The sequence below is a fragment of the Phyllobates terribilis genome, unplaced genomic scaffold (genome assembly GCF_046119375.1).
Source record: "Phyllobates terribilis strain yellow unplaced genomic scaffold, ASM4611937v1 Scaffold_1__5_contigs__length_1240528914, whole genome shotgun sequence".
In the NCBI taxonomy this organism is placed as follows: domain Eukaryota; kingdom Metazoa; phylum Chordata; class Amphibia; order Anura; family Dendrobatidae; genus Phyllobates; species Phyllobates terribilis.
In genome coordinates, this window is record NW_027362761.1 from 70,971,756 (window position 1) to 70,996,771 (window position 25,016).

A 25,016-nucleotide genomic window follows, 5' to 3' on the forward strand; every position below is an offset into this window, starting at 1 on the left:
CAGTGAACAAACCTATCCAAAGGATTAGTCATCAGTATTTTAAGCCTCTAAAGTCCTTTAACTCTACATACACAACCATTTTGAATTGAAGATGTTTATGTTTCAGAGAAATCCAATAACAAATAGTTACCATTTCCAATTTTGACAAAATCTCCTGGGACCCTCACTGATCAGCTGTTCGCATCGCCGACCACTGGATTTTAGCAGTTGTGAATGAAGCTGGGGAGATGCCACTACACAATTGACAGCTATGCAACTTCCAAACAACCGGCTACTGCTAGCACCAAGAATGGCTGACCAGTTGAAGTAATCTGATATTAAAGTAGTGCAACAACCCTATAAATGTAGTGTATGTTTCTATAACACTGAGGACTCCTAATATTTCAGTTTATTCTAAGCATAAACCCAAATGTCAGGTTTGCCAATAAAAAAAACATGAGCGTTTTCCTAGAAATCAGTGAGTAAATGATCTAGTTATGTTTAGAGATATAAGTACACTTATATTATCCTTTGAAAAAAATGAAAATTAATTATTGACATTTTCCCCACAGATGTCATGGCAGCCTCAGTATCGAAACTCTAAGTACCGTCATGTCTTCGGCAAGCCTGCGAACAAGGAGAATTGCTACGACAATGTGCCTATTACAAGAAGTGTACACGACAACCAATTTTGTGCCGTAAATCCAAGCTTCATTGCTGTAGTGACAGAATGTGCAGGCGGAGGAGCCTTCATGGTCATACCCATACAACAGGTATAAAATACCCTGCTTAAGCGAATTTATAATTCAAAATATAATTATTATTGTTATTATTACAAAGAAGAAGACAATGCATAATCAATCTAACCGACCAATCAGTCTTCAGTACAGCCTCTAGTGATTCTTGATTAGTCATCGGAATCAAATCTTGAATAGGCTACTAATAAGAGTTGGCCAACTAGAAGAGCTCTGTGATTAGGCAAGCCATGTGGATGATTTCATTGATACGTGAGATCACTTGTTTAGGGACAGAGCATTTTACCAAAGTTAATCCTTATTAAGACTTGGGCTTTATGAAATGAATTGCAGTATAATAGCATGATGGTTGAGATACATTCTCACTCTTTCTCTAAAGAGAAACAATGTCCCATGCAATCTTGTCACAGTCAGACAAATTCCACCCATCTTGGCTTAGGGCTCATTCAGACTTCCGTGACTTCTCTCATACGCAAAAAAGTCAAGAGTTTCATCAGTATTTTTTACCATCAGAGTTTATCTATTTTTTTCAAATGAAAAAATTGATGAAGCTTTCTCAATATTTTCATATCAAAAAGCCTTTGAAAAACGGACAGCACACAGATGGCATTTTTTTTTATGAACCCAGTGACTTACATTGGCGTGTTTGATCCAAGACTCTGATGAAAATCGGACATGTCACCGTGATTTTGTGCAGACCACTCAGTCCTCAAGAATACATGTACATGTGAATAGCCCCATAGACTATAATTGGTACGAGTTCTATCCGTGAAAAACTCGTATGAGAAAAATAGATATCTGAATGAGCCCTAAAGGTGAGAGCAGGTGAAACGGCAGAATGCAAGTGAGCAAACCACAGCAAAATACAAAGGTGAAAAGTACAAGTTTTACCATCCATTCCACTCCACATGTGGCCATGGCACCACTTGATATATCTGTATTTTTGGTCAGTATTTTATAAGTATTTTTAAGCCCAAAATCAGGAGTTGCTTATTTTACTTTCTCTGTAGGTTCCACTCCTGATTTTGATTCACAAATGCTGAAGCAAACTAGTGTTGTGTGAATAACCTGACAACATAGTTTTTCGGAATGATGGTCAAACTGTGTATTATTTTTGAAACAGAAAAAGGAAAAAAAAAATATAATGTAAATATACCTTGTTACATTCACTGAAGTATATAAGGATATTTCTGGGTTTGATTTGTACAGCAGAATTTGAAAGCCTCTGATCAGAAGGTAGTTGGTAAGTTAGACAAATTTGCGCTAATAAAGAATTCCTAAACTTCTAGCATATTAAAGAGGTTGGCCACTACTTAAACACTGATGACATATCCTTAGGATAGTTCATCAATGTCTGATCGATGGGGGTGTGATACACGGCATACCCGCCGATCTGCTGTTCTCGGTGCCGGCGACTGCCGGAAGTGCCCATTTAAGGAGCTGTTCTGTCTACTGATAGTGGCCGTGGCCAGGTACTGCACATCCGCCTCCTATTCAAATCTATAGGGGGTGGATGTGCCACTATTAGTAAACGGAGCAGCTACGTAATTGAGCACTTTCGGCACTGAGAAAAGCAGATCGGTGGGGGGTGCCTGATGTTTCACCCCCACCGATCAGACAGGGATCAGTGTTAACGTAGTGGACAACCTCTTAAAAATTGTTGTGTTGACCCAATAACAATCTGACAGCTTTGTAGCAGTAAATAAGCCATGAATCTGGAGGATATCCTGGAGATCTGTGTTTTATCAAAATGATTATTGTGACACATATCCCTCAATTAAATGTCTACAGGGCTCATAAGCGTGAAACTGTGATTATGTCATTAGGGAAGATTAGCTTGGATTATTCAATAAGACTCTAACACTATTGTTTTGCAATATGACATTGACAACCATATATTACAATGTAATTTCTCATGTATTTTTTTTTTCTTGGTGAAGCTTATATCAGTCATTGTTGCAGAGATGATTTAAGCTATAGCGGTAATTTTACATGTCATTAAGCTCTACTTGTAGGTTGTTTATAACTCTATTATTTTTTGTGATATACTTACTCCTGGGAAAGTGTGGTTACAATCAGCACGGTTGTCAATCAAGCACGTTATGGAAGTGTTAATTTCACTTATTAAACAGTCCTATAGGTGTAGAGGATGTGTTATGTCATAACTAAGATTCTAGGAAACCTGAGTAACAGCTAGTGTAATTTCATTTTATATCCTTTAAGTTTGCTTAAAGGACAACTGTGCTAAAGGCTGTGGGGCGGCGCTGGGGACACTCACTGTTTCTATCTCTGCCTCCTGACGTCTTATTTCAGTTAGAAGCTGTAGCGGAGATAGTAGCAGAGTGCCGGTGCTGCACTCACATCTCCCACAGTGTCCACCAATAGGATACAGGACAGCTTCAGAGGGCGGTGATGCAAGAAGCTAGTAACTGCAGCGCTCTTCCCTGATGAAGTCCTGTTCTAGAAGGGGCAATAGAGTGTCTATTGCCCCTTCTAGAACAGGACTTCATCAGGGAACATCACAGGAAGTGCAGTAAAAAACACTTTTAGGGATTAACTAGATAGGGAAAAGTGTAGGATATTATGTAATAGAGCAAATTACAAAATTGGTTAGGGTGTAAGGATAGATATTTAGAAAATACATGTTAGGTGACAGACCACCCCTTTAAAGGGAATCCTGACCACTAATTCATGTTGCTTAAACCTCAGGCAGCAGTAATCAGAGACTGGCGCTATTATGGCAGTCATGTATGTTTTACTCTGAAACGCAGCAATGAGGTGACTAGGATTTAGGCCCCAAGCAGCTTTTCCCATCTCATCTACCTTTGACTGACAAGTCTGTCCCTATCCACATACTTAGGAGAGACCTGTCAGTATAGAGAGAAGCTGCTGAGGACTTGTCTCTTGGACTAGTCATTCTAGTTGCAGTGTTCCCAGCCATCTTTGAAAAATATGTATTTTTCTGAAATACAATGGTGCTGAGTAAGCCATACATAACTGCAATAATGGAGCCTGTCTTCTGTTTCATTCTGCCCATTGTTCAGGAAACATGTATTAGCTGTCAGGTTTTCTTTAAAGGGATATTCCCACATAAAACAATCATGTCATATCCTATGGATATGACATACGTAAGTGTCTGATAGGTGTGAGTACCACCTCAAAAATCTGCACCTGTCTCTAGAACAGTGGTCCTACCTCCACATCCAGTAAGAATTAATGGAGAGATGGCTTTGCTGCCTCAGCATCACATAGTGTCACAATTTGTCAATCTGCAGTCACACATAGTGACTGCAGACTTTTTGTCTTCTCCCGAAGGTACCTTTTCAGGTAACCATTTACATTAGACTAAGGTCAATCAAACCTGCCAATATCAGCAGTATAGGCCAATAGTCTAATGTGTATGGAGCCTCCCAGCTCTCCCCAACAGATGATGTCAGGCAAGAGAAGGATCCCACCTGTTGGTTTTCCAATGGTGGATCCTTTTGTTATCTGGAATATTACAGAAGTCAGGGAGTGGCTCTCTCATAGAGGACATGGTGACCCACTTCCAAGCCGAGCATACTTGTGTATTGGGGAGTCACAGAAGGTAATTGTGTCTAATGTGTATGGATGTCTTTAGATTTATAAAGATACTTGAACTGTAATATAAATGACTTATATTTGCTTCTTATGTTTGTATTTTGAAGTCAGGAAAGCTTGATCCTCATTACCCTAAAGTTTGTGGCCATAAAGGAAATGTGTTGGACATCAAGTGGAATCCCTTTGATGACTACGTCATTGCATCCTGTTCTGAAGATACTGTTGTAAGTTCATAAAAATTAGATTTTACTCAGCATATGATGGAAAGTAGTCTTATTACAAAATACATTCTACTGAAACTGCACTGACTAAAGTCACAAATGACCTACTAACTGCCAAATCTAAGCGACACTACTCTGTCCTCCTCCTCCTAGACCTGTCATCTGCCTTTGACACAGTGGACCATTCCCTCTTACTACAGACTCTCTCATCTCTCGGCATCACAGACTTGGCCCTATCCTGGATCTCCTCATACCTAACAGACCGGACATTCAGTGTCTCCCACTCACACACCACCTCTTCATCTCGCCCCCTATCTGTCGGTGTCCCCCAAGGTTCAGTTCTAGGATCCCTGCTCTTCTCCATCTACACCTTAGGCCTGGGACAGCTCATATAGTCTCATGGCTTTCATTATCACCTCTATGCTGATGACACACAGATCTACCTCTCTGGACCCGATATCACCTCCGTATTAACCAAAATCCCACAATGTCTGTCTGCTATTTCATCCTTCTTCTCTGCTAGATTTCTAAAACTTAACATGGACAAAACAGAATTCATCATCTTTCCGCCATCTCATTCAACCCTCCCAACTGACCTATCCATCATAGTCAATGGCTGCCCACTCTCCCCAGTCCCTCAAGCTCGCTGCCTCGGGGTAACCCTGGACTCGGAACTCTCCTTCAAACCACATATCCAAGCCCTTTCCACTTCCTGCCGACTCCAACTTAAAAATATCTCCCGGATCCGCACATTCCTAAACCATGAATCTGCAAAAACACTAGTGCACGCCCTCATCATCTCCCGCCTTGACTACTGCAACCTCCTGCTCTGTGGCCTCCCCTCTAACACTCTCGCACCCCTCCAATCTATCATAAACTCTGCTGCTCGACTAATCAACCTGTCCCCCCGCTATTCCCCGGCCACTCCTCTCTGTCAATCTCTTCACTGGCTCCCCATTGCTCAGAGACTCCAGTTCAAAACCCTAACCATGACATACAAAGCCATTCACAACCTGTCTCCTCCATATATCTCCGACCTAGTCTCCCGTTACATACCTGCACGCAACCTCCGATCCTCACAAGATCTCCTGCTCTACTCCCCTCTTATCTCCTCTTCCCACAACCGTATACAAGATTTCTCCCGTGCTTCCGCCCTACTCTGGAACTCTCTACCCCAACGTATCAGACTCTCGCCTACCGTGGAAACCTTCAAAAGGAACCTGAAGACCCACCTCTTCCGACAAGCCTACAACCTGCAGTAACCACCGCTCCACCATACCGCTGCACGACCAGCTCTACCCTCACCTACTGTATCCTCACCCATCCCTCGTAGATTGTGAGCCCTCGCGGGCAGGGTCCTCGCTCCGCCTGTACCAGTCGCTGTCATATTGTGTTCAAGATTATTGAAATTGTTCTTGTATTATACCCCCTTTTTCACATGTAAAGCGCCATGGAATAAATGGCGCTATAATAATAAATAATAATAATAATGATGACAAGCAGCCACGTATTATTAAACAGCTTGCTTAACTGTAGACTACCATGGTGATAACTAATAAGTCTATGAATAGGATGAGCACTATACTATATTGTTTTACTAATTTCATTGTCAACTATTATTTTTTTGCCTGCTAATCATAAACATACTTTTTGTAAAAATAGAGCTTTAAAACTTTTTAAAAGTCCAAGAGATCATTGTAGAAGTTAGAATGTACGCATTATAAGTTATGTATTATATGAGCGTTGCCATGAAAAGTGTGCAGTTGTGACAACTGTCATTTCTATATTTATGGGTGCATCTCACTAAATTAGAATATCATCAAAAATTTAATTTATTTCAGTTCTTCAATACAAAAAGTGAAACTCCATATATTATATAGAGTCATTACAAACAGAGTGATCTATTTCAAGTGTTTATTTCTGTTAATGTTGAATGCCCGTCAAGCTAGGTGGGCACTTTTTTTTTCTCGGTTTCATTTTTCTGTTACCTATATCCCTGGTACTAAGAATGTTAAAGCCGATGCTTTATCTCGCAGCTTCTCTCCTACGGTCGGTGCCGAGGAGGAGGAGAGCATTTTACAGAAAGGAGTTGTGGTGGCGGCATTGGACTCCGTTTTGGAGAATGGGATTCTGAAAGCTCAAGATGATGCTCCATCTAACACTCCCCATGGGAGGTTGTTCATGCCTAGAGCCTTTAGGAGAGATTTGTTTGTGGAGTGTCATTAGTCTCGGTTGGCAGGTCATCCAGGAATTTCTGAGACTAAGAGACTTATCAGTCGCAGTTTTTGGTGCCCTGGATGGTAGAAAGAAGTCATCAAGTGGGTGCGTCAATGTACTGTGTGTGCTAGGTCAAAGGCTTCACATACTCCTGCTGCGGGGTTGCTTTGCCCTCTGGAGGTTCCTAGTGCGCCTTGGACGCATCTCACAATGGATATTATTACTGATCTTCCTGTGTCCGAGGGTTTTACTGTCATCTGGGTGGTCGTGGACCGTTTTAGTAAGATGTGTCATTTGGTTCCATTCATTAAGTTGCCCTGCGCCAAGACACTCGCTAAGGCGTTTGTTAAGGAGATTGTCAAGCTTCATGGCGTTACCACGGATATTGTTTCTGATAGAGGACCTCAGTTTGTGGCTCGCTTTTGGCGTGCTTTTTGTGACAGGTTGGGAGTCCATTTGTCATTTTCGTCTGGGTATCATCCTGAGTCTAGTGGACAAACTGAAAGAAAGAACCAGGATGTAGAACAGTTTTTGCTTTGTTTTGTGGCGGACAATCAAGATGTGTGGTCTGAGTTTCTGCCTCTCGCAGAATTTGCTCTTAACAATCATACATCCTCCTCAGCTGGGTGTTCTCCTTTTTTTTGTTGTACTGGGAGACATCCGTCTTTTGGTTCGTTCTCCAAATTGGGGTCGGCGGTGCAGGAGGAGAAGAATTTTTCCGGTAATTTGGAGAGAGTTTGGACTAATGTACGTTGCAACCTTCAAGAGGCTAACAAGAAGTCCAAGAAGTATTTTGACAGGAAACGTAAGGAGTAGTGTTGAGAATTCCGATACTGAAATATCGGGTATCAACCGATATTCGCGGTATTGGAGTTCCGATACTGAGTTCCGATACTTTTAGAATATCGAATACCGGAATCGGAAGTTCCTATAATGCCTGTGCTCTGCAGTGTCTCTGAAGGATGACAAGCTGGATGGCAGCGCTCAGCTTACTGTACTTGTCATTTAGTGTTAAAGGATTTATTTAAAAAAATAATAGTGTTTTCATGCACAGTCTCTTTAAAAAAGCCGGCCGGCAATTCAGCAGCGGTATATACCGGTACCCGACAATTTACAACAGAAAGAATAGAGCATCACACATAGATTAGATAGATAGAAACATGTCAGTCACATATATGATAAGTACAGTGACAGTGTTGCTTACTGTACTTGTCATTTAGTGTTAAAATAAAGGATTTATTTAAAAAAAAATTGGCGTGGGGTTCCCTGTAATTTTAGGCTCTAGCGGAGGTTAAGCAGACAGCTGGGGCAGATGTTTGAAGCCTGGGAAGGGGGTAATACCCACGGAGCTTCCCAGGCAACTAATATCAGCCCCCAGCTGAATACCTAGCCTTTACTAGCTATTAAAATGGGGGACCCCCCCCAAAAAAATGACGTGGGGTCCCCCCTATTTTAATAGCTAGCAAAGGCTAAGCAGACAGCTGGGGGCTGATATTAATAGCCCAGGAAGGGTGTTATGAATATTGGCCCCCTCCCAGGCTAGAAACACCAGCCGTCAGCCGCCCCAGAAATGGCACATCCATAGGATGTGCCAATTCTGGCAATTAGCCTCGCTCTTCCCACTGGCCTGTAGCGGTAACAGTGGGGTAATAGGGCTGGGGTTGATGTCAGCTTATAATGCCAGCTGACATCAAGCCCAGGTTAGTAATGGAGAGGCGTCTATAAGACACCCCCATTACTAACCCCATAGGCAAAGTTAAAAAAAAACACAAACACCCAGAATAAAATCCTTTAATTGAAATAAAGACACAATTCTTAAATGTGTTTCTAGCCTGGGAGGGGGCCAATATTCATGGCACCCTTCCTGGGCTATTAATATCAGCCCCCAGCTGTCTGCCTAGCCTTTGCTAGCTATTAAAATAGGGGGGACCCCACGTCATTTTTTTGGGGGGTCCCCCATTTTAATAGCTAGTAAAGGCTAGGTATTCAGCTGGGGGCTGATATTAGCAGCCTGGAAAGCTCCGTGGGTATTACCCCCTTCCCAGGCTTCAAACATTTGCCCCAGCTGTCTGCTTAACCTCCGCTAGAGCCTAAAATTAAGCGGAACCCCACGCCAATTTTTTTTTAAATAAATCCTTTATTTTAACACTAAATTACAAGTACAGTAATCAACACAGTCACTGTACTTCATATATATGTGACTGACATGTTTCTATCTATCTAATCTATGTGTGATTCTCTATTCTTTCTATTCTAAATTGTCGGGTACCACTGCTGAATTGCCGGCCGGCTTTTTTAAAGCGACTGTGCATGAAAACACTATTATTTTTTTAATAAATCCTTTACACTAAATGACAAGTACAGTAAGCAACACTGTCACTGTACTTCATATATATGTGACTGATATGTTTCTATCTATCTAATCTATGTGTAATGCTCTATTCTTTCTGTTTTAAATCGTCGGGTACCGGTGTATGCCGCTGCTGAATTGCCGGCTTTTCGCGTAATACATTCTACATTATTCTTAGTTGTTTTCCTTCATGTAGAATTAACCTACAAGGAAAGAAAGGGTTTATTTTTATTCCGATATTTGTGTCCCATTGACTTGCATTGGTTTCCGGTATCGGAATCAGCGATATCCAATACTTTTTGGGTATCGGTCCGATCCAATCCGATCCGATATTTCCCGATATCAGAAGGTATCGCTCAACACTAGTAAGGAGGTTTTGTTTACTGTGGGTGACATGGTTTGGTTGTCCTCAAGGAACTTGCGGTTGAGGATTCCCTCTAAAAAACTGGGTCCTAAGTTTGTGGGTCCATTTAAAGTGCTTCAGGTTGTTAACCCGTCTGCGGTTAGGTTGGATGTCCCTACTTCCTGGAAGATTAATCCTGTGTTTCATGTTTCCTTGTTGAAAAAGACTGATGTATCAGATAGGTACGCCACTGTTACAGTTCCTCCTGTTGTGGAAGACGGCGAATATGAAATTTCTCGTATCTTGAATTCTAAATGGCATAGAGGGAGATTACAGTATTTCGTCATCTGGAAGGGTTTCAGTCCCGAAGACAGCTCCTGGGTAAGGACGGATGATGTCTCTGCTCCTAGGTTTGTTAGAGCTTTCCACAAGAGGTTTCCGCATAGGCCTGGGCCTGGAGGATCCGGAGGATCCTCATAATAGAGGGGGTACTGTTAGAACCCTCCTGTTTATTTTTTCCATCTTGTGTTTTGCGGTCATGTGACCATCTGCCTATATATTCCAGCTCCACCCTTTTGGCTGTGCTGGACTTCAGTGTTGTTTGACTGTTTCTTTAGCCAGGTTCTTCGGTGCCTTTCTCTGTCAGTTCGCTTGGTCCTTCTGGGACCTCTAGTACCTTTTTGTCAGTTTGTCTTTTTGTGTTCTGCAACAACTTCTCTGTTTAGGAGGTGTCCCTTTTTTGTCCCAGTCCTTAGTTCTTTTAGGGACGCCTTCCTTTATTCTATAGGTCTTCGTTCAGACTAGCCGAGGACTAGGGCGGGTCTGTTCGCAAGGAACAGGCAGCCCGCTACATCGTAGGAATTCAGCTTAGTCTTACTGTAGGGATAACTTTCCCCTTTCTTTCCTTAGTACTTGTTGCAGATCATAACACATATACATTAAAAAAAAATCTGAACCACTACTTTTGCATACAGTCACACCCGGGAAATGACCTTCGTGACATGCAGGTTCTGCATTCAGTCACTGTACTCTTACAAAAGGGTTAAAATAAAATCTTCTGACTATAGTTATATTTTTTCATGACTACAGATTCCAGGAACAACTATAGGTAAAAATATTCTTATAACTAATAGCGAGATTTTTCTGAGATAGTGAGTGGATGTAAATGTAAATAAAATAGGATAAAAAGAAGTAAAACTAAAGCAAATCTGTCAACAGATTTCACAATACATACTGCATACATTATTAAATTGATTTCTTAGGCCTGAAGAGGCTGGTATGCCTACTTTGAAAGCCCATATCACAATGGCTGGCTATAAAACCCTAAAATTCTCCTTTTAATTTTAGGCAGGGAAAAAAATTATATGAATAGATTATACAGCCATTCAGATGTGGATTTTCAAAGTAAGTACACCATCAGGTCTAAGAGGTTTATTTGATCATGTATGCAGTGAATTTTCTCAAATCTGGAAAGACAACTGCTTTAAGATTATTATGTACAGCATATGTTCTCAATAATTTATTTAAAATATCATTGGCTCAATTAAATTGAACCAAACCAAAACTCCACAACCAATGCAAACATTATTATTATTATTATTATTATTATTATGTTTTCAGTTTTTTTAAGTATACATTCCCATGACCACAGCTGAATGTATAAATGCAAGCAATGGAGTCAAGAAGTTTACACTAAAATTGAAAAGCTGTATGATCTAAGTGAATATTACCATGGGTTAAATAATTATTAGACAAACATGGTGGTTTCATTATCGTAGAAACACTTAAAGGGAACCTATCAGGTTTGTCAAATATGAAATAAGACCACCAACTTTCAGCCCTGATATTCAGCATTCTAATATGCTGTATATATGCCCCAATCTGGCCTGCAAGAGCTCTCCTTGCAATCGCCATCCTCTGGCACTGCTTCTAGTGGATGACGCGTCCTATGGCATCCACACAGTGTCCAGCATTACGTCCCTGCGGAGGCTCACTACTCTGCAGGACACTATGTGGATGATGTAGGACGCATCATCCACACGAAGCAGAGAAGGTGGATGGCATCACAAGAAGAGAGGAAGTGCCAGATCAAGAACAGTGTCGCCCCTCGGACCGGATCGCGCCTGTAGGTGAGTATAATAAAAGGTCTTTTTCTTGTCTAGCAGGCCGGAACGGGGGCTTATATACAGCATACTAGAGTGCTATATATGAGGGCTTACAGGTGCTGGCCTTACCTCATATGGGAAAACTCTGGTGACATGTTCCCTTTAAACAAAACTAGATGCATCCAATAAGGCACCCTACACGTTAAAGTTGGCTGAACCGTCGATCATCTAACATTAGTAGGGGCCTCCCAACTTTCCCTGTATTAAAGATGTCAGAGTAGTTTGAATCCACATGACCAACCCTTTTGAAAGCACAAACTAGTCTCTGTGTGGGAGAGTCGGGAGAGATAGCCTTAGGCTTGCCATATGCAACTATGTGTGCATGTTCAGTATTTGAGTGCAGAAATTTCTGCAAGGTTTCTGCACCTCTTGGCAGCAAAAACGCTGCTGAAAAAACGTGTATTTTTTCCTCGATTTGGAATTTTGATGCTTTTTTGTACAGCAGTGAATTATTTTTGGAGCTAAATGAAGATATTTTGGTAAAAAAAAACGTGGGACATTGCTTTAACCCTTGGATTACTGTCAGATCTGGGGTGAGTATATTGGTTAATTTAAATGACTAAAGAATGTGTCTGTTGTATTTCAAATAGAGTGTTTTATTCTCTGTGTGTGTTTATTTAACTTTTTACTTGCAGGTTTCGTAATGAGGGTGTCTGGTTGACACTTCTTCATCACTAAACAAAGGGCTTGGTGTCAGCGACACCTAATTCCATAAACCCTAATCCCATTAGCCCTAATTCCCATTCACGTCATTTCTGGGGCAGCTGAGAGCTACTATTTTTAGCCTGGGAAGGGGCCATTAGGCCAACATGTTCCCTGGCTATTAATAACAGCTCACAGCTATTTGGTTAGCCGCTACGTCCCCACGATCAGCAACCAGCAGCGCTTTGGACCCAGTGTTTTTTCGCTGCGTCCAAAACACTGTGCTCCAATTCCGCACTTGTTTTGTCAGTACATGTGGATCCACTACATGTAATGACATTTCAATCCGTCAAAATCTTTGACTGCTGCGGGTGAGTTTGGGTACGTGCCCATGATCAGGAAATGCTGTGGGTTTGACACTGCGTATTTATGCAGCGTCAAACCCGCAGCGGCCAGATGTTACAGCATAGTGTCCACTATGCGTGCGTCTGAGTCTGCAGATCACCCGTGGACATTGACATGCAGCGTTTCTTTCAGGCCCAAGCATGTCAAATTCGCTTGTGGAGTCGCTAGTCTCCACAACAGAAATTTGACCACTAGAATGTATTGAATGTGGTAAATCCGCATGGTTTAGTGAACACATGCGGATTTACCTGCGTTCAATAGAACACAGCGTTTTGGATGCAGCAAGAATATGCTGCATCCAAAGCGCTGCTACATCCGGATCGTGGGCTCCTGCGTCATTTTCATAACCAGCAGAGGGAAAGGCAACCACTGGGGGCTGATATTACTAGCCAGGGAAGGGGCCATTATCCAAAAATGTTCCTTGGTAATTAATAGCAGCCCACAGCTGTTGCTTAGTCTTTACTGGCTAGATTACATGGAGACCCCAGAAAAAAAATGATGTAGGATCCCCCTATAAAATTTAACCAGCAAAGTCTAGGCAGACAGCTGTGGGCTGATATTAATAGCCAGGGAAGGGGCCATGGATCCTGCCCCTCCCCCTGAGCCTAATTGTATCAGCTCTCAGCGGCCCCAGCACAGGCGCATCCATAATATGCGCCAAATCTGGCGCTTAGCCTCCACTCTTTCCACTTGTCCTGGTGCGGTGACAAGTGGGGTAATATTGTTGGGGTTCATGTCAGCCTTGTATTGGCAGCTGACATAAATTCCAGGTTAGTAATGGAGGGTGTCTATAAGACGCCCCCATTAATAACCCAGTAGTAAAGTTTTTGAAATGAAGACACAGCCAGAATAAAGTCTTTTATTTGAAATAAAATTCCACACGGTTTTAATCATTTATTTAAAAATAAAAAACACCATATACTCACCTAATGCCCATTCCACTGAAGCTATTGTCACCTGTGAAAAAATAAAAAACAATCATATCCCTCACCTGTCCACTGTGATGACATAATCCAGTGTCCCACGACGATCTGGGTCACTTCTACAGCAGTCACACTAGCAATCACTGATGTGACTGTTGTAGAGGACAGCACTGTATACACTGACAAGAATGTAATCACTCCTGTAGTGTATAGCGCAGAGCTGCTGGGAGTGAGGCCACTGGAGTTCATCAGGTGAAGATCAGCAGACGAGCTCCGGTGACCTCACTTACTGCATCAATGTTGTGTGAGAAAAAAACAGAGCTCTCAGCTGATCATCAGCTGATTGAACTCCAGTGATCTCAGTCCCAGCAGCTCAGCGCTATACACTGCAGGGAGCGATCACGCTCCTGCCAGTGTATAGAGTGCTGCCAGGTGATCGAATCGCCGTGGGACATTGGGAGTACAGCGAATAGGTGAGTATGAAGTGTTTTTTATTTTAATATCGATTTATTTTAACTTTTTTTTTTTTTTACACGGAGCACAGACGCCGGCTGAAGAAACTATTTCTCCCCTCAGCCATGCCTGCTCCCGCTATTATCAGCGGGAGCAGCCGAAGGCCGATGGAAGGAGTAATCTCCCGCAGGCAATTCTGTGTGCGTTTTGGCCTCATTGACTTGAATTTCGTCAGTCAAATCCGCAGCAAGAATCCGCAGCAAATCCGGAAATATTTTTAGAGCTGCGTTTTTGCCGCAGATTTGACTGACTCAATTGAAGTAAGTGGGTGAAAAACGCTGCAGAAACGCACAAAGAATGGACATGCTGCAAATTTAAACGCAATGACAATCCTGACAGGAAAATTCTTGATCATGTGCACAGCACTTCAAGATTGTCACTACATTAGCTGGCACACAGATTACATAGCATTTTTGGCTCATTTCCGCTTGGAAAAAATGCACCAAAAACGCACAGTGTGCACAAAGGCTAAAAATAAAACTACGATCAAGTGTTGCAACATTGAAGCAGGAAACCAGCATGTCCTTGTGCTGCACTCCTTTTTGCCAAGCATTTTTGCAAAATACAAGATGTGAAGCATTATTGCTGTCCATCAGTGACTTTTTGCGATCACACTCTCTTGCCAATGCATTGCAGGAGGTGCCACCAAATTTAAATAATAATATTTCATTGTATTATTGTTTTCATAACCCCCTTCCCAGTAAAATTGGCACCTGTCCGAAGGGGGGAAGGGGAAAGCATAAACGCTTGGGTTGCACAGCAGACAGATGAAGGAAGACGAAAAGTGCTCCCTCCTCTCCAATTGCAGAGAAAAATCTAGTGAACCTTGACTGTTGGAGTAGCAATTTCTGTGTGCTGCTCCTCCAATCAGCACAGCTAGAAAGTGGAGGCAGGCACCGCTAAGGAAGCACTGGAGCAAGCTGCAGACGTCATTACAGCTCCTTACCAGCTATGCAAAACCTCTGATTCCCGCAGAGAGGGTTAGGCAGAGGCCCCCATTGTAAGAGGCAAAATCTGGGGAGGAGTCAGCAGGAGGTATGAAGAAAGGAGCAGGAGATAGAAATGACAATATTATATGAAGCAGAGGGGACAGGGGCTCCATGTTACCAAGGGATGTTGTGGAAAGTGACTTCACAACCATGCCGGGCACAGGCTTTCATGTACCATCCTCATTGGTGGTTGGAGTAAGGCATTGGCAGCAAAGGATAACCCACTGAAGGCTGGCCAGTAGTCATTTATGCAATGCTCAGTAGGTAGGCTGGGGAGAGCACAGTCTGAATATCACAATTCTTAGGGTGGCCATGTAAGGAGACAAGGCACTGTGGAACCAGAACAGCATGGAGACGTGGCAGAGTGGAGGAGTTTAATCAGGACTCTGGGGACAGAGTTGTCAAGGAAACAAGCTGAGGAGAAAAACAGCGCGTGTGCAAGTTCTGAGGTGATTCTGACGCCGAAGAGAGAGACGGGAGAAACAACAGCAGCGTCCGGAGCTGCTGTCAGGAAGAAAGGTACCGCGTATCCTCCCAGCCCAGACGTCGATGGTCAAGCCCCGAAAACCCGAGCGACACCAGTCAAGGTTCCCAGCCCAGACGTCGACGGTCAAGCCCCGAAGACCCGAGCGACGCCAGTCAAGGTTCCCAGCCCAGACGTCGACGGTCAAGCCCCGAAGACCCGAATGACACCAGTCAAGGTTCCCAGCCCAGACGTCGACGGTCAAGCCCTGAAGACCCGAATGACACCAGTCAAGGTTCCCAGCCCAGACGTCGACGGACAAGCCCCGAAGACCCGAGCGACACCAGTCAAGGTTCCCAGCCCAGACATCAATGGTCAAGACCCGAGCGACACCAGTAAAGGTTCCCAGACGTTGACGTCAAGCCCTGAAGATCCGAGCGACGCCAGTCAAGGTTCCTCACCCGGGTGACGTCGGTCGACAGAACGGGAACAAGTTGCGGTGACACGGTTCTCAGATGTGTGCGCCAGTGACAGGACATCACAGGAAATCTGAAGGTGTCAGATCGGAGATTCACAGTCGGGTTGGCGACCAGGAAGGACGCGTGAGACGGGCCGTTAACTCTTACAGAGACATATGGTACTGGGCACGGATAGAGGGAAAGACAGTAGTCAGGCGGGGACCAGCAGACGCCAGAGCGGCATCACGAAAGTGGATAGAGAGTGACAGGGGAATTATTGCCAAAGCTTTAAAAGACTGCCCCTCGCCCGGTATAGTTAATGACAATAGAGTTCCCCTTCCCTCCAGTAGATCATTTTAAACTACCAGCCCCTGAATTCTAGTGTATTCTGATATTTTATTCTGTTATGTGATTTCCTTCTTATTTTACTGTCAAACATTGTAAAGAAATTGTTACCATATAATACATGTTTTACAATTAATATTAGTTGTTAAATAGAAGAAACATACTCTTGTTTCGCCTTTGTCTCGGCTGTTACTTGTTATCTGCATTATAGCCACAATGCTCAGTGCTCAGGGGAGGGCACCAACTAGACCACAGGCACACTATTCAAATAAATAACCGTCAGTTCCTGGAAATCCTACCAAGGGTTGCATAAGCGGAAAGTAAAAGTCTAATTAGACAAGCTGATAATTGGTGAAGGAGTGTACCTAAGAACACTTGTTCCAGATAATTAGCCTGTGTAAACATGCCAGTGAATACCCATCCAACAAACAAAACGTGTATTCGTCAAGTGATTGAGTTATTTATCTCTTCATAAAAATCATCATTATCGGCAGCACATCACCCCGTGTACAATTTGATGCTGTATAAAGACAGAGTGATTGTATTAACGATCATTCTGTTCCCTTTTGATCTCCATTTACCTCCTGCTGCCTTATCTGCTCAGACTGATGTTCCTTTTCTCCTGCTTTCAAGGATGGCCACTTCTGCCATGCCACTGCTGCCTTTCCTATCTCACAAGAAAGACAGGGGAGGCATGGTTTTGACCTAATGCAGCTCTCCTTGCCACTGTGGCACCCATCTTGGAAGCAAGAGAAACCATTTGTGGACTTTTTTTTTTTCCTAAGTTTGCTGCACTTGGAATTTTTTTCCTGCTTTCCAGTACATGACATGATAAAATGGGTGGTGTCTTTCAAAAGTACAACTTGTATCACAAAAAACAGGCTCTCGTGCAGTTATGGTTGATGGAAAAATAAAAACGAAACGTTATGGCTCTTGGAAGAAGGGGAGGAAAAAAGGAAAATGCAAAAAAAAAAAACAGAAAATCGCCACATTAGGAAGGAGTTAAAACAAACTTGTAAACATGGTTGGGTCAGGAATCTCCCGATGGGTTCTCTTTAATGATTACAATTTTTTTTTATTTGTTAATTGTCTCTTCAGAGAGGAAGAGGACTAGAACTCTAGTGCCATCTATAGAAAGTAGCAATCCTAAAAGTCACTATCGACTCTCTAACGAGCCTTGTCACATGATTTAGGATTAAAACCAAAATCTCAATTTGCATATTCCAAATAATCTCCAAATGTAATTGTACAAAAAGATCAATAAAAAAGATAAATGATGCCTTTTCATTGAGGAACACATGAATTATAAAATTGGCTGTTTTATGTAAATGGGCGCTTTCAAAACTGAATTTTTAAAATGACTATGTGTTTTCTTTTGGTGCTACGTCGTATTATAGTTGTAATTAAGGGAACTGCAGCCTTATTTAAGTTAATGTGAAGGGATATCTTAGAGAGGGACTCTTCCGGACTGGACCAAGGAAATGCAGTGGATGTCGTGTATATGGACTTTTCAAAAGCTTTTGATACGGATCCACACAAAAGGTTGATACATAAAATGAGAACAATGGGGATAGGGGAAAATACACTGCTCAAAAAATAAAGGGAACACTCAAATAACACATCCTAGATCTGAATGAATGAAATATTCTCATTGAATACTTTGTTCTGTACAAAGTTGAATGTGCTGACAACAAAATCACACAAAAATCATCAATGGCAATCAAATTTATTAACCAATGGAGGCCTGGATTTGGAGTCATCCCCAAAATTAAAGTGGAAAAACACACTACAGGCCGATCCAACTTTGATGTAATGTCCTTAAAACAAGTCAAAATGAGGCTCAGTATTGTGTGTGGCCTCCACGTGCCTGTATGACCTCCCTACAATGCCTGGGCATGCTCCTGATGAGGTTGCGGATGGTCTCCTGTGGGATCTCCTCCCAGACCTGGACTAAAGCATCCGCCAACTCCTGGACAGTCTGTGGTGCAACGTGATGTTGGTGGATGGAGCGAGACATGATGTCCCAGATGTGCTCAATCGGATTCAGGTCTGGGTAACGTGCGGGCCAGTCCATAGCTTCAATGCCTTCATCTTGCAGGAACTGCTGAGACACTCCAGCCACATGAGGTCTGGCATTGTCCAGCATTAGGATAAGCCCAAGGCCAACCACACCAGCATATGGTCTTACAATGGGTCTGAGGATCTCATCTCGGTACCTAATGGCAGTCAGGCTACCTCTGGCGAGCACATGGAGGGCTGTGCGGCCCTCCAAAGAAATGCCACCCCACACCATTACTGACCCACTGCCAAACCGGTCATGCTGAAGGATGTTGCAGGCAGCAGATCGCTCTCCACGGCATCTCCAGACTCTGTCACGTCTGTCACATGTGCTCAGTGTGAACCTGCTTTCATCTGTGAAGAGCACAGGTGCCAGTGGTGACTTTGCCAATCCTGGTGTTCTGTGGCAAATGCCAAGCGTCCTGCACAGTGTTGGGCTGTGAGCACAACCCCCATCTGTGGACGTCGGGCCCTCATACCACCCTCATAGAGTCAGTTTCTAACCGTTTGTGCAGACACATGCACATTTGTGGCCTGCTGGAGGTCATTTTGCAGGGCTCTGGCAGTGCTCCTCCTGTTCCTCCTTGCACAAAGGAGGAGGTAACGGTCCTGGTGCTGGGTTGTTGCCCTTTTATGGCTCCCTCCACATCTCCTTGTATCTGCTCCATGCTCTGGACACTGTGCTGACAGACACAGCTACCCTTCTTGCCACAGCTCGCACTGATGTGCCATCCTGGATGAACTGCACTACCTGAGCAACTTCTGTGGGTTGTACTGTAGACACCGCCTCATGCTACTGTACCTCTAGGGGTGAGAGCAATGGCAAAATGAAAAAGTGACCAAAACAACAGCCAAAAAGGATGAGAACAGAGAAATGGTCTGTGGTCACCACCTGCAGAACCACTCCTTTATAGGGGGTATCTTGCTAATTGCCTATCATTTCTACCAGTTGTCTGTTCCATTTGCACAACAGCAGGAGAAATTGATTCACAATCAGTGTTGCTTCATAAATGGACAGGTAGATTTCACAGAAGGAATATTGACTTGGAGTTACATTGTGTTGTTTAAGTGTTCCCTTTATTTTTTTGAGCAGTGTATATGTAAGTGGGTTAAGAATTGGCTCAGTGATAGGAAACAAAGGGTGGTTATTAATGGAACACACTCAGACTGGCTCTCAGTTAACAGTGGGGTACCACAGGGGTCAGTATTGGGTCCGCTTCTTTTTAACATATTTATTAATGACCTTGTAGGAGACATACAGAGTAATATTTCAATATTTGCAGATGACACTAAACTCAGCAGGGTAATCAATACAGAGGAGGACAATTTTATATTACAGGAGGATCTATGTTAACTAGAAGCTTGGGCTGATAAATGGCAATTGAGCTTTAATGGGGATAAATGTAAGGTAATGCACTTGGGCAGAGGAAATAAAATGTATAATTATATGCTTAATTGTAAAACACTGGGCAAAACTGTCACTGAAAAAGACCTGGGTGTATTGGTGGACGACAAGCTCACGTTTGGTGGCCAGTGTCAGGCAGCCGCTGCAAAGGCAAATAAAATAATGGGATGCATTAAAAGAGGCATAGATGCTCATGAGGAGAACATAATTTTACCTCTATACAAGTCACTAGTGCGACCACACTTAGAATACTGTGTACAGTTCTGGTCTCCGGTGTATAAGAAAGACATAGCTGAACTAGAGAGGGTGCAGAGAAGAGCGACCAAGGTTATTAGAGGACTGGGGGGTCTGCAATACCAAGACAGGTTATTACACTTGGGGTTATTTACTGTGGAAAAACGAAGGCTTAGGGGTGATCTTATTACTATGTACAAGTATATGAGGGGACAGTACAAAGACCTGTCTACTGATCTTTTTACTCTGAGGCCAGAGACGGGGACAAGGGGGCATCTTCTACGTCTGGAGGAAAGAAGGTTTAATCATAATCACAGATGGGGATTCTTTACTGTAAGAGCAGTGAGACTATGGAACTCTCTGCTGCATGATGTTGTAATGAGTGATTCCCTACTAAAATTTAAGAAGGGCATGGATGCCTTTCTTGAAAAGTATAATATTACAGGTTATATATACACTAGACTAGATTCCTTGATGGGGCGTTGATCCAGGTTACTAGTCTGATTGTCGTATGGAGTCAGGAAGGAATTTTTTCCCCAATGTGGAGCTTAGTGTTTGCCACGTGGTTTTTTTTTTTGCCTTCCTCTGGATCAACATGTTAGGCTATGGGTTGAACTAGATGGACTTAGTCTTCCTTCAACCTTAAAAACTATGTTACTATGTTACATGCTGGTTTAGGTGTGTCCCCTTCCATCTTTAGATTGGTGGAGGGCCCAGGAATGAGACCACCATTGATCATAAAATGGTGATATATTCTAGTGATATACCATCACTTAATACGATGGGTAGATCCCTTTAAGACCTTGTAGGCATAGGTTAAGATAGAGCTTTCTCTAAAGCTGGTCACACCTATATTTATGAACAGTTCTGTGTTACTTTGGTTGTTTTACTTTTTTGTGGCTGGATCATTAATGTGAAATAATGCTTTTATTTTTTTCTCTAATCTTCCTTCCATAAACAGGTCAAAATTTGGGATATTCCAAAGCCTTTTGTAACAAAGAATATAATCGATGCACGGAAAGAACTTGTGGGCCATGCTAGAAGAGTCGGTCTCATAGAGTGGCATCCGACAGCTAGTAATATCATATTCAGCACTGCGTATGATTACAAGGTAAGGCACTTGGACTAAGTATCTTTGAGAATTCTCATCTAATATTCAGATAAATGCATTTATGGTTTAGTGAGATGATGAATTATGCCCTGTGACTAGAAGCACTTGATTAAACCTTTTATGTAAATATTGAACTTTATTACATAATTGTAGCAATAGCATAGTATTGGTAACCCCTGTGACAAGGGCCCCATTTTGTAATATGGAATGCGACCATTTCTCAACTGTTCTTGATATGGACCAACAAGTCAGAAAAGAACAGGTACATGTAGCTGTACTCTTAAATGGGTAATTTCTTATAAACCGTTTCCAATATTGGAAACAACTAAACGTAGCAGAAGAGTTAGATTTGCTTTTGAAAAGCAAGCAAAAGAAATGCAACATGTACATGTTCAGAACTTATCAGAACTAATGGACTTTTCCACCATAGCATAGTAGTCCTTCCTTCCATTTATATTGTCATTTACCATGGTACCTGGAAGATGCGTGTGAGCTGCAAATTTGGAGCCCTGTGGCTGCTTCTGTCATGGGGAGCACTGTGGCTTGTGCTATCACATGGAGTGCTGTACTGCCTATGTCATGGGGAGCACTGTGGCTTGCGCTGTCACACGGAGTGCTGTACTGCCTATGTCATGGGGAGCACTGTGGCTTGTGCTATCACATGGAGCGCTGTACTGCCTATGTCATGGGGAGCACTGTGGCTTGTGCTATCACATGGAGCGCTGTACTGTCTATGTCATGGGGAGCACTGTGGCTTGTGCTATCACATGGAGTGCTGTACTGCCTATGTCATGGGGAACACGGTGGCTTGTGCTATCACATGGAGCACTGTACTGTCTATGTCATGGGGAGCACTGTGGCTTGTGCTATCACATGGAGTGCTGTACTGCCTATATCATGGGGAGCACTGTGGCTTGTGCTATCACACGGAGTGCTGTACTGCCTATGTCATGGGGAGCAATGTGGCTTGTGCTATCACATGGAGCGCTGTACTGCCTATGTCATGGGGAGCACTGTGGCTTTTACTATCACATGGAGTGCTGTACTGCCTATGTCATGGGGAGCACTGTGGCTTTTACTATCACATGGAGTGCTGTACTGCCTATGTCATGGGGGGCACTGTGGCTTGTGCTATCACATGGAGTACTGTACTGCCTATATCATGGGGAGCACTGTGGCTTGTGATATCACATGGAGCGCTGTACTGCCTATGTCATGGGGAGCACTGTGGCTTGTGCTATCACACGGAGTGCTGTACTGCCTATGTCATGGGCAGCACTGTGGCTTGTGCTATCACATGGAGCGCTGTACTGCCTATATCATGGGGAGCACTGTGGCTTGTGCTATCACATGGAGTGCTGTACTGCCTATATCATGGGGAGCACTGTGGCTTGTGCTATCACACGGAGTGCTGTACTGCCTATGTCATGGGGAGCAATGTGGCTTGTGCTATCACATGGAGCGCTGTACTGCCTATGTCATGGGGAGCACTGTGGCTTGTGCTATCACACGGAGTGCTGTACTGCCTATGTCATGGGGAGCACTGTGGCTTGTGCTATCACATGGAGCGCTGTACTGCCTATATCATGGGGAGCACTGTGGCTTGTGCTATCACATGGAGCACTGTACTGCCTATATCATGGGGAGCACTGTGGCTTGTGCTATCACATGGAGTGCTGTACTGCCTATGTCATGGGGAGCACTGTGGCTTGTGCTATCACATGGAGCGCTGTACTGCCTATGTCATGGGGAGCACTGTGGCTTGTGCTATCACATGGCGTGCTGTACTGCCTATGTCATGGGGAGCACTGTGGCTTGTGCTATCACATGGAGCACTGTACTGTCTATGTCATGGGGAGCACTGTGGCTTGTGCTATCACATGGAGTGCTGTACTGCCTATGTCATGGGGAGCCCTGTGGCTTGTGCTATCACACGGAGTGCTGTACTGCCTATGTCATGGGGAGCAATGTGGCTTGTGCTATCACATGGAGCGCTGTACTGCCTATGTCATGGGGAGCACTGTGGCTTGTGCTATCACATGGAGCGCTGTACTGCCTATGTCATGGGGAGCACTGCGGCTTGTGCTATCACATGGAGCGCTGTACTGGCTATATCATGGGGAGCACTGTGGCTTGCGCTGTCACACGGAGTGCTGTACTGCCTATGTCATGGGGAGCACTGTGGCTTGTGCTATCACATGGAGCGCTGTACTGCCTATGTCATGGGGAGCACTGTGACTTGTGCTATCACATGGAGTGCTGTACTGCCTATATCATGGGGAGCACTGTGGCTTGTGATATCACATGGAGTGCTGTACTGCCTATGTCATGGGGAGCACTGTGGCTTGTGCTATCACATGGAGTGCTGTACTGCCTATGTCATGGGGAGCACTGTGACTTGTGCTATCACATGGAGCGCTGTACTGCCTATATCTTGGGGAGCACTGTGGCTTGTGCTATCACATGGAGCGCTGTACTGCCTATGTCATGGGGAGCACTGTGGCTTGCGCTGTCACACGGAGTGCTGTACTGCCTATGTCATGGGGAGCACTGTGGCTTGTGCTATCACATGGAGCGCTGTACTGCCTATGTCATGGGGTGCACTGTGGCTTGTGATATCACATGGAGCACTGTACTGCCTGTGTCATGGGGAGCACTGTGGCTTGTGCTATCACATGGAGCGCTGTACTACCTATGTCATGGGGTGCACTGTGGCTTGTGCTATCACATGGAGCGCTGTACTGCCTATGTCATTGGGAGCCCTGTGGCTTGTGCTATCACGTGGAGTGCTGTACTGCCTATATCATGGGGAGCACTGTGGCTTGTGCTATCACATGGAGCGCTGTACTGCCTATGTCATGGGGAACACTGTGGCTTGTGCTATCACATGGAGCGCTGTACTGCCTATATCATGGGGAGCACTGTGGCTTGTGCTATCACGTGGAGTGCTGTACTGCCTATATTATGGGGAGCACTGTGGCTTGTGCTATCACATGGAGTGCTGTCATGGGGAGCACTGTGACTTGTGCTATCACATGGAGTGCTGTACTGCCTATATCATGGGGAGCACTGTGGCTTGTGCTATCACATGGAGTGCTGTACTGCCTATGTCATGGGGGGCACTGTGGCTTGTGCTATGACATGGAGTGCTGTACTGCCTATATCATGGGGAGCCCTGTGGCTTGTGCTATCACATGGAGCGCTGTACTGCCTATATCATGGGGAGCCCTGTGGCTTGTGCTATCACATGGAGTGCTGTACTGCCTATATCATGGGGAGCACTGTGGCTTGTACTATCACATGGAGTGCTGTACTGCCTATGTCATGGGGAGCACTATGGCTTGTGCTATCACATGGAGTGCTGTACTGCCTATGTCATGGGGAGCACTGTGGCTTGTGCTATCACATGGAGCGCTGTACTGCCTATGTCATGGGGAGCACTGTGGCTTGTGCTATCACATGGAGTGCTGTACTGCCTATGTCATGGGGAGCACTGTGGCTTGTGCTATCACATGGAGTGCTGTACTGCCTATGTCATGGGGAGCACTGTGGCTTGTGCTATCACATGGAGTGCTGTACTGCCTATGTCATGGGGAGCACTGTGGCTTGTGCTATCACATGGAGTGCTGTACTGCCTATGTCATGGGGAGCACTGTGGCTTGTGCTATCACATGGAGTGCTGTACTGCCTTTGTCACGGGGAGCACTGTGGCTTGTGCTATCACATGGAGCGCTGTACTGCCTATGTCATGGGGAGCACTGTGACTTGTGCTATCACATGGAGTGCTGTACTGCCTATGTCATGGGGAGCACTGTGGCTTGTGCTATCACATGGAGTGCTGTCATGGGGAGCACTGTGACT

General features: G+C 44.1%; 1 protein-coding gene across 2 annotated transcripts in view; it reads left to right on the forward strand.

The window, feature by feature from the left end:
* Positions 1–25,016, forward strand: part of CORO2A (coronin 2A) — a 235,376-nt gene that overhangs the window by 122,977 nt on the left and 87,383 nt on the right. For both annotated transcript variants that reach the window (XM_073664193.1, XM_073664182.1), the window contains exons 2-4: positions 552–752; positions 4,421–4,537; positions 21,006–21,155. In XM_073664193.1, coding sequence (XP_073520294.1) covers positions 552–752; positions 4,421–4,537; positions 21,006–21,155 — 468 coding nt within the window. The remainder of the gene's footprint in view (positions 1–551; positions 753–4,420; positions 4,538–21,005; positions 21,156–25,016) is intronic.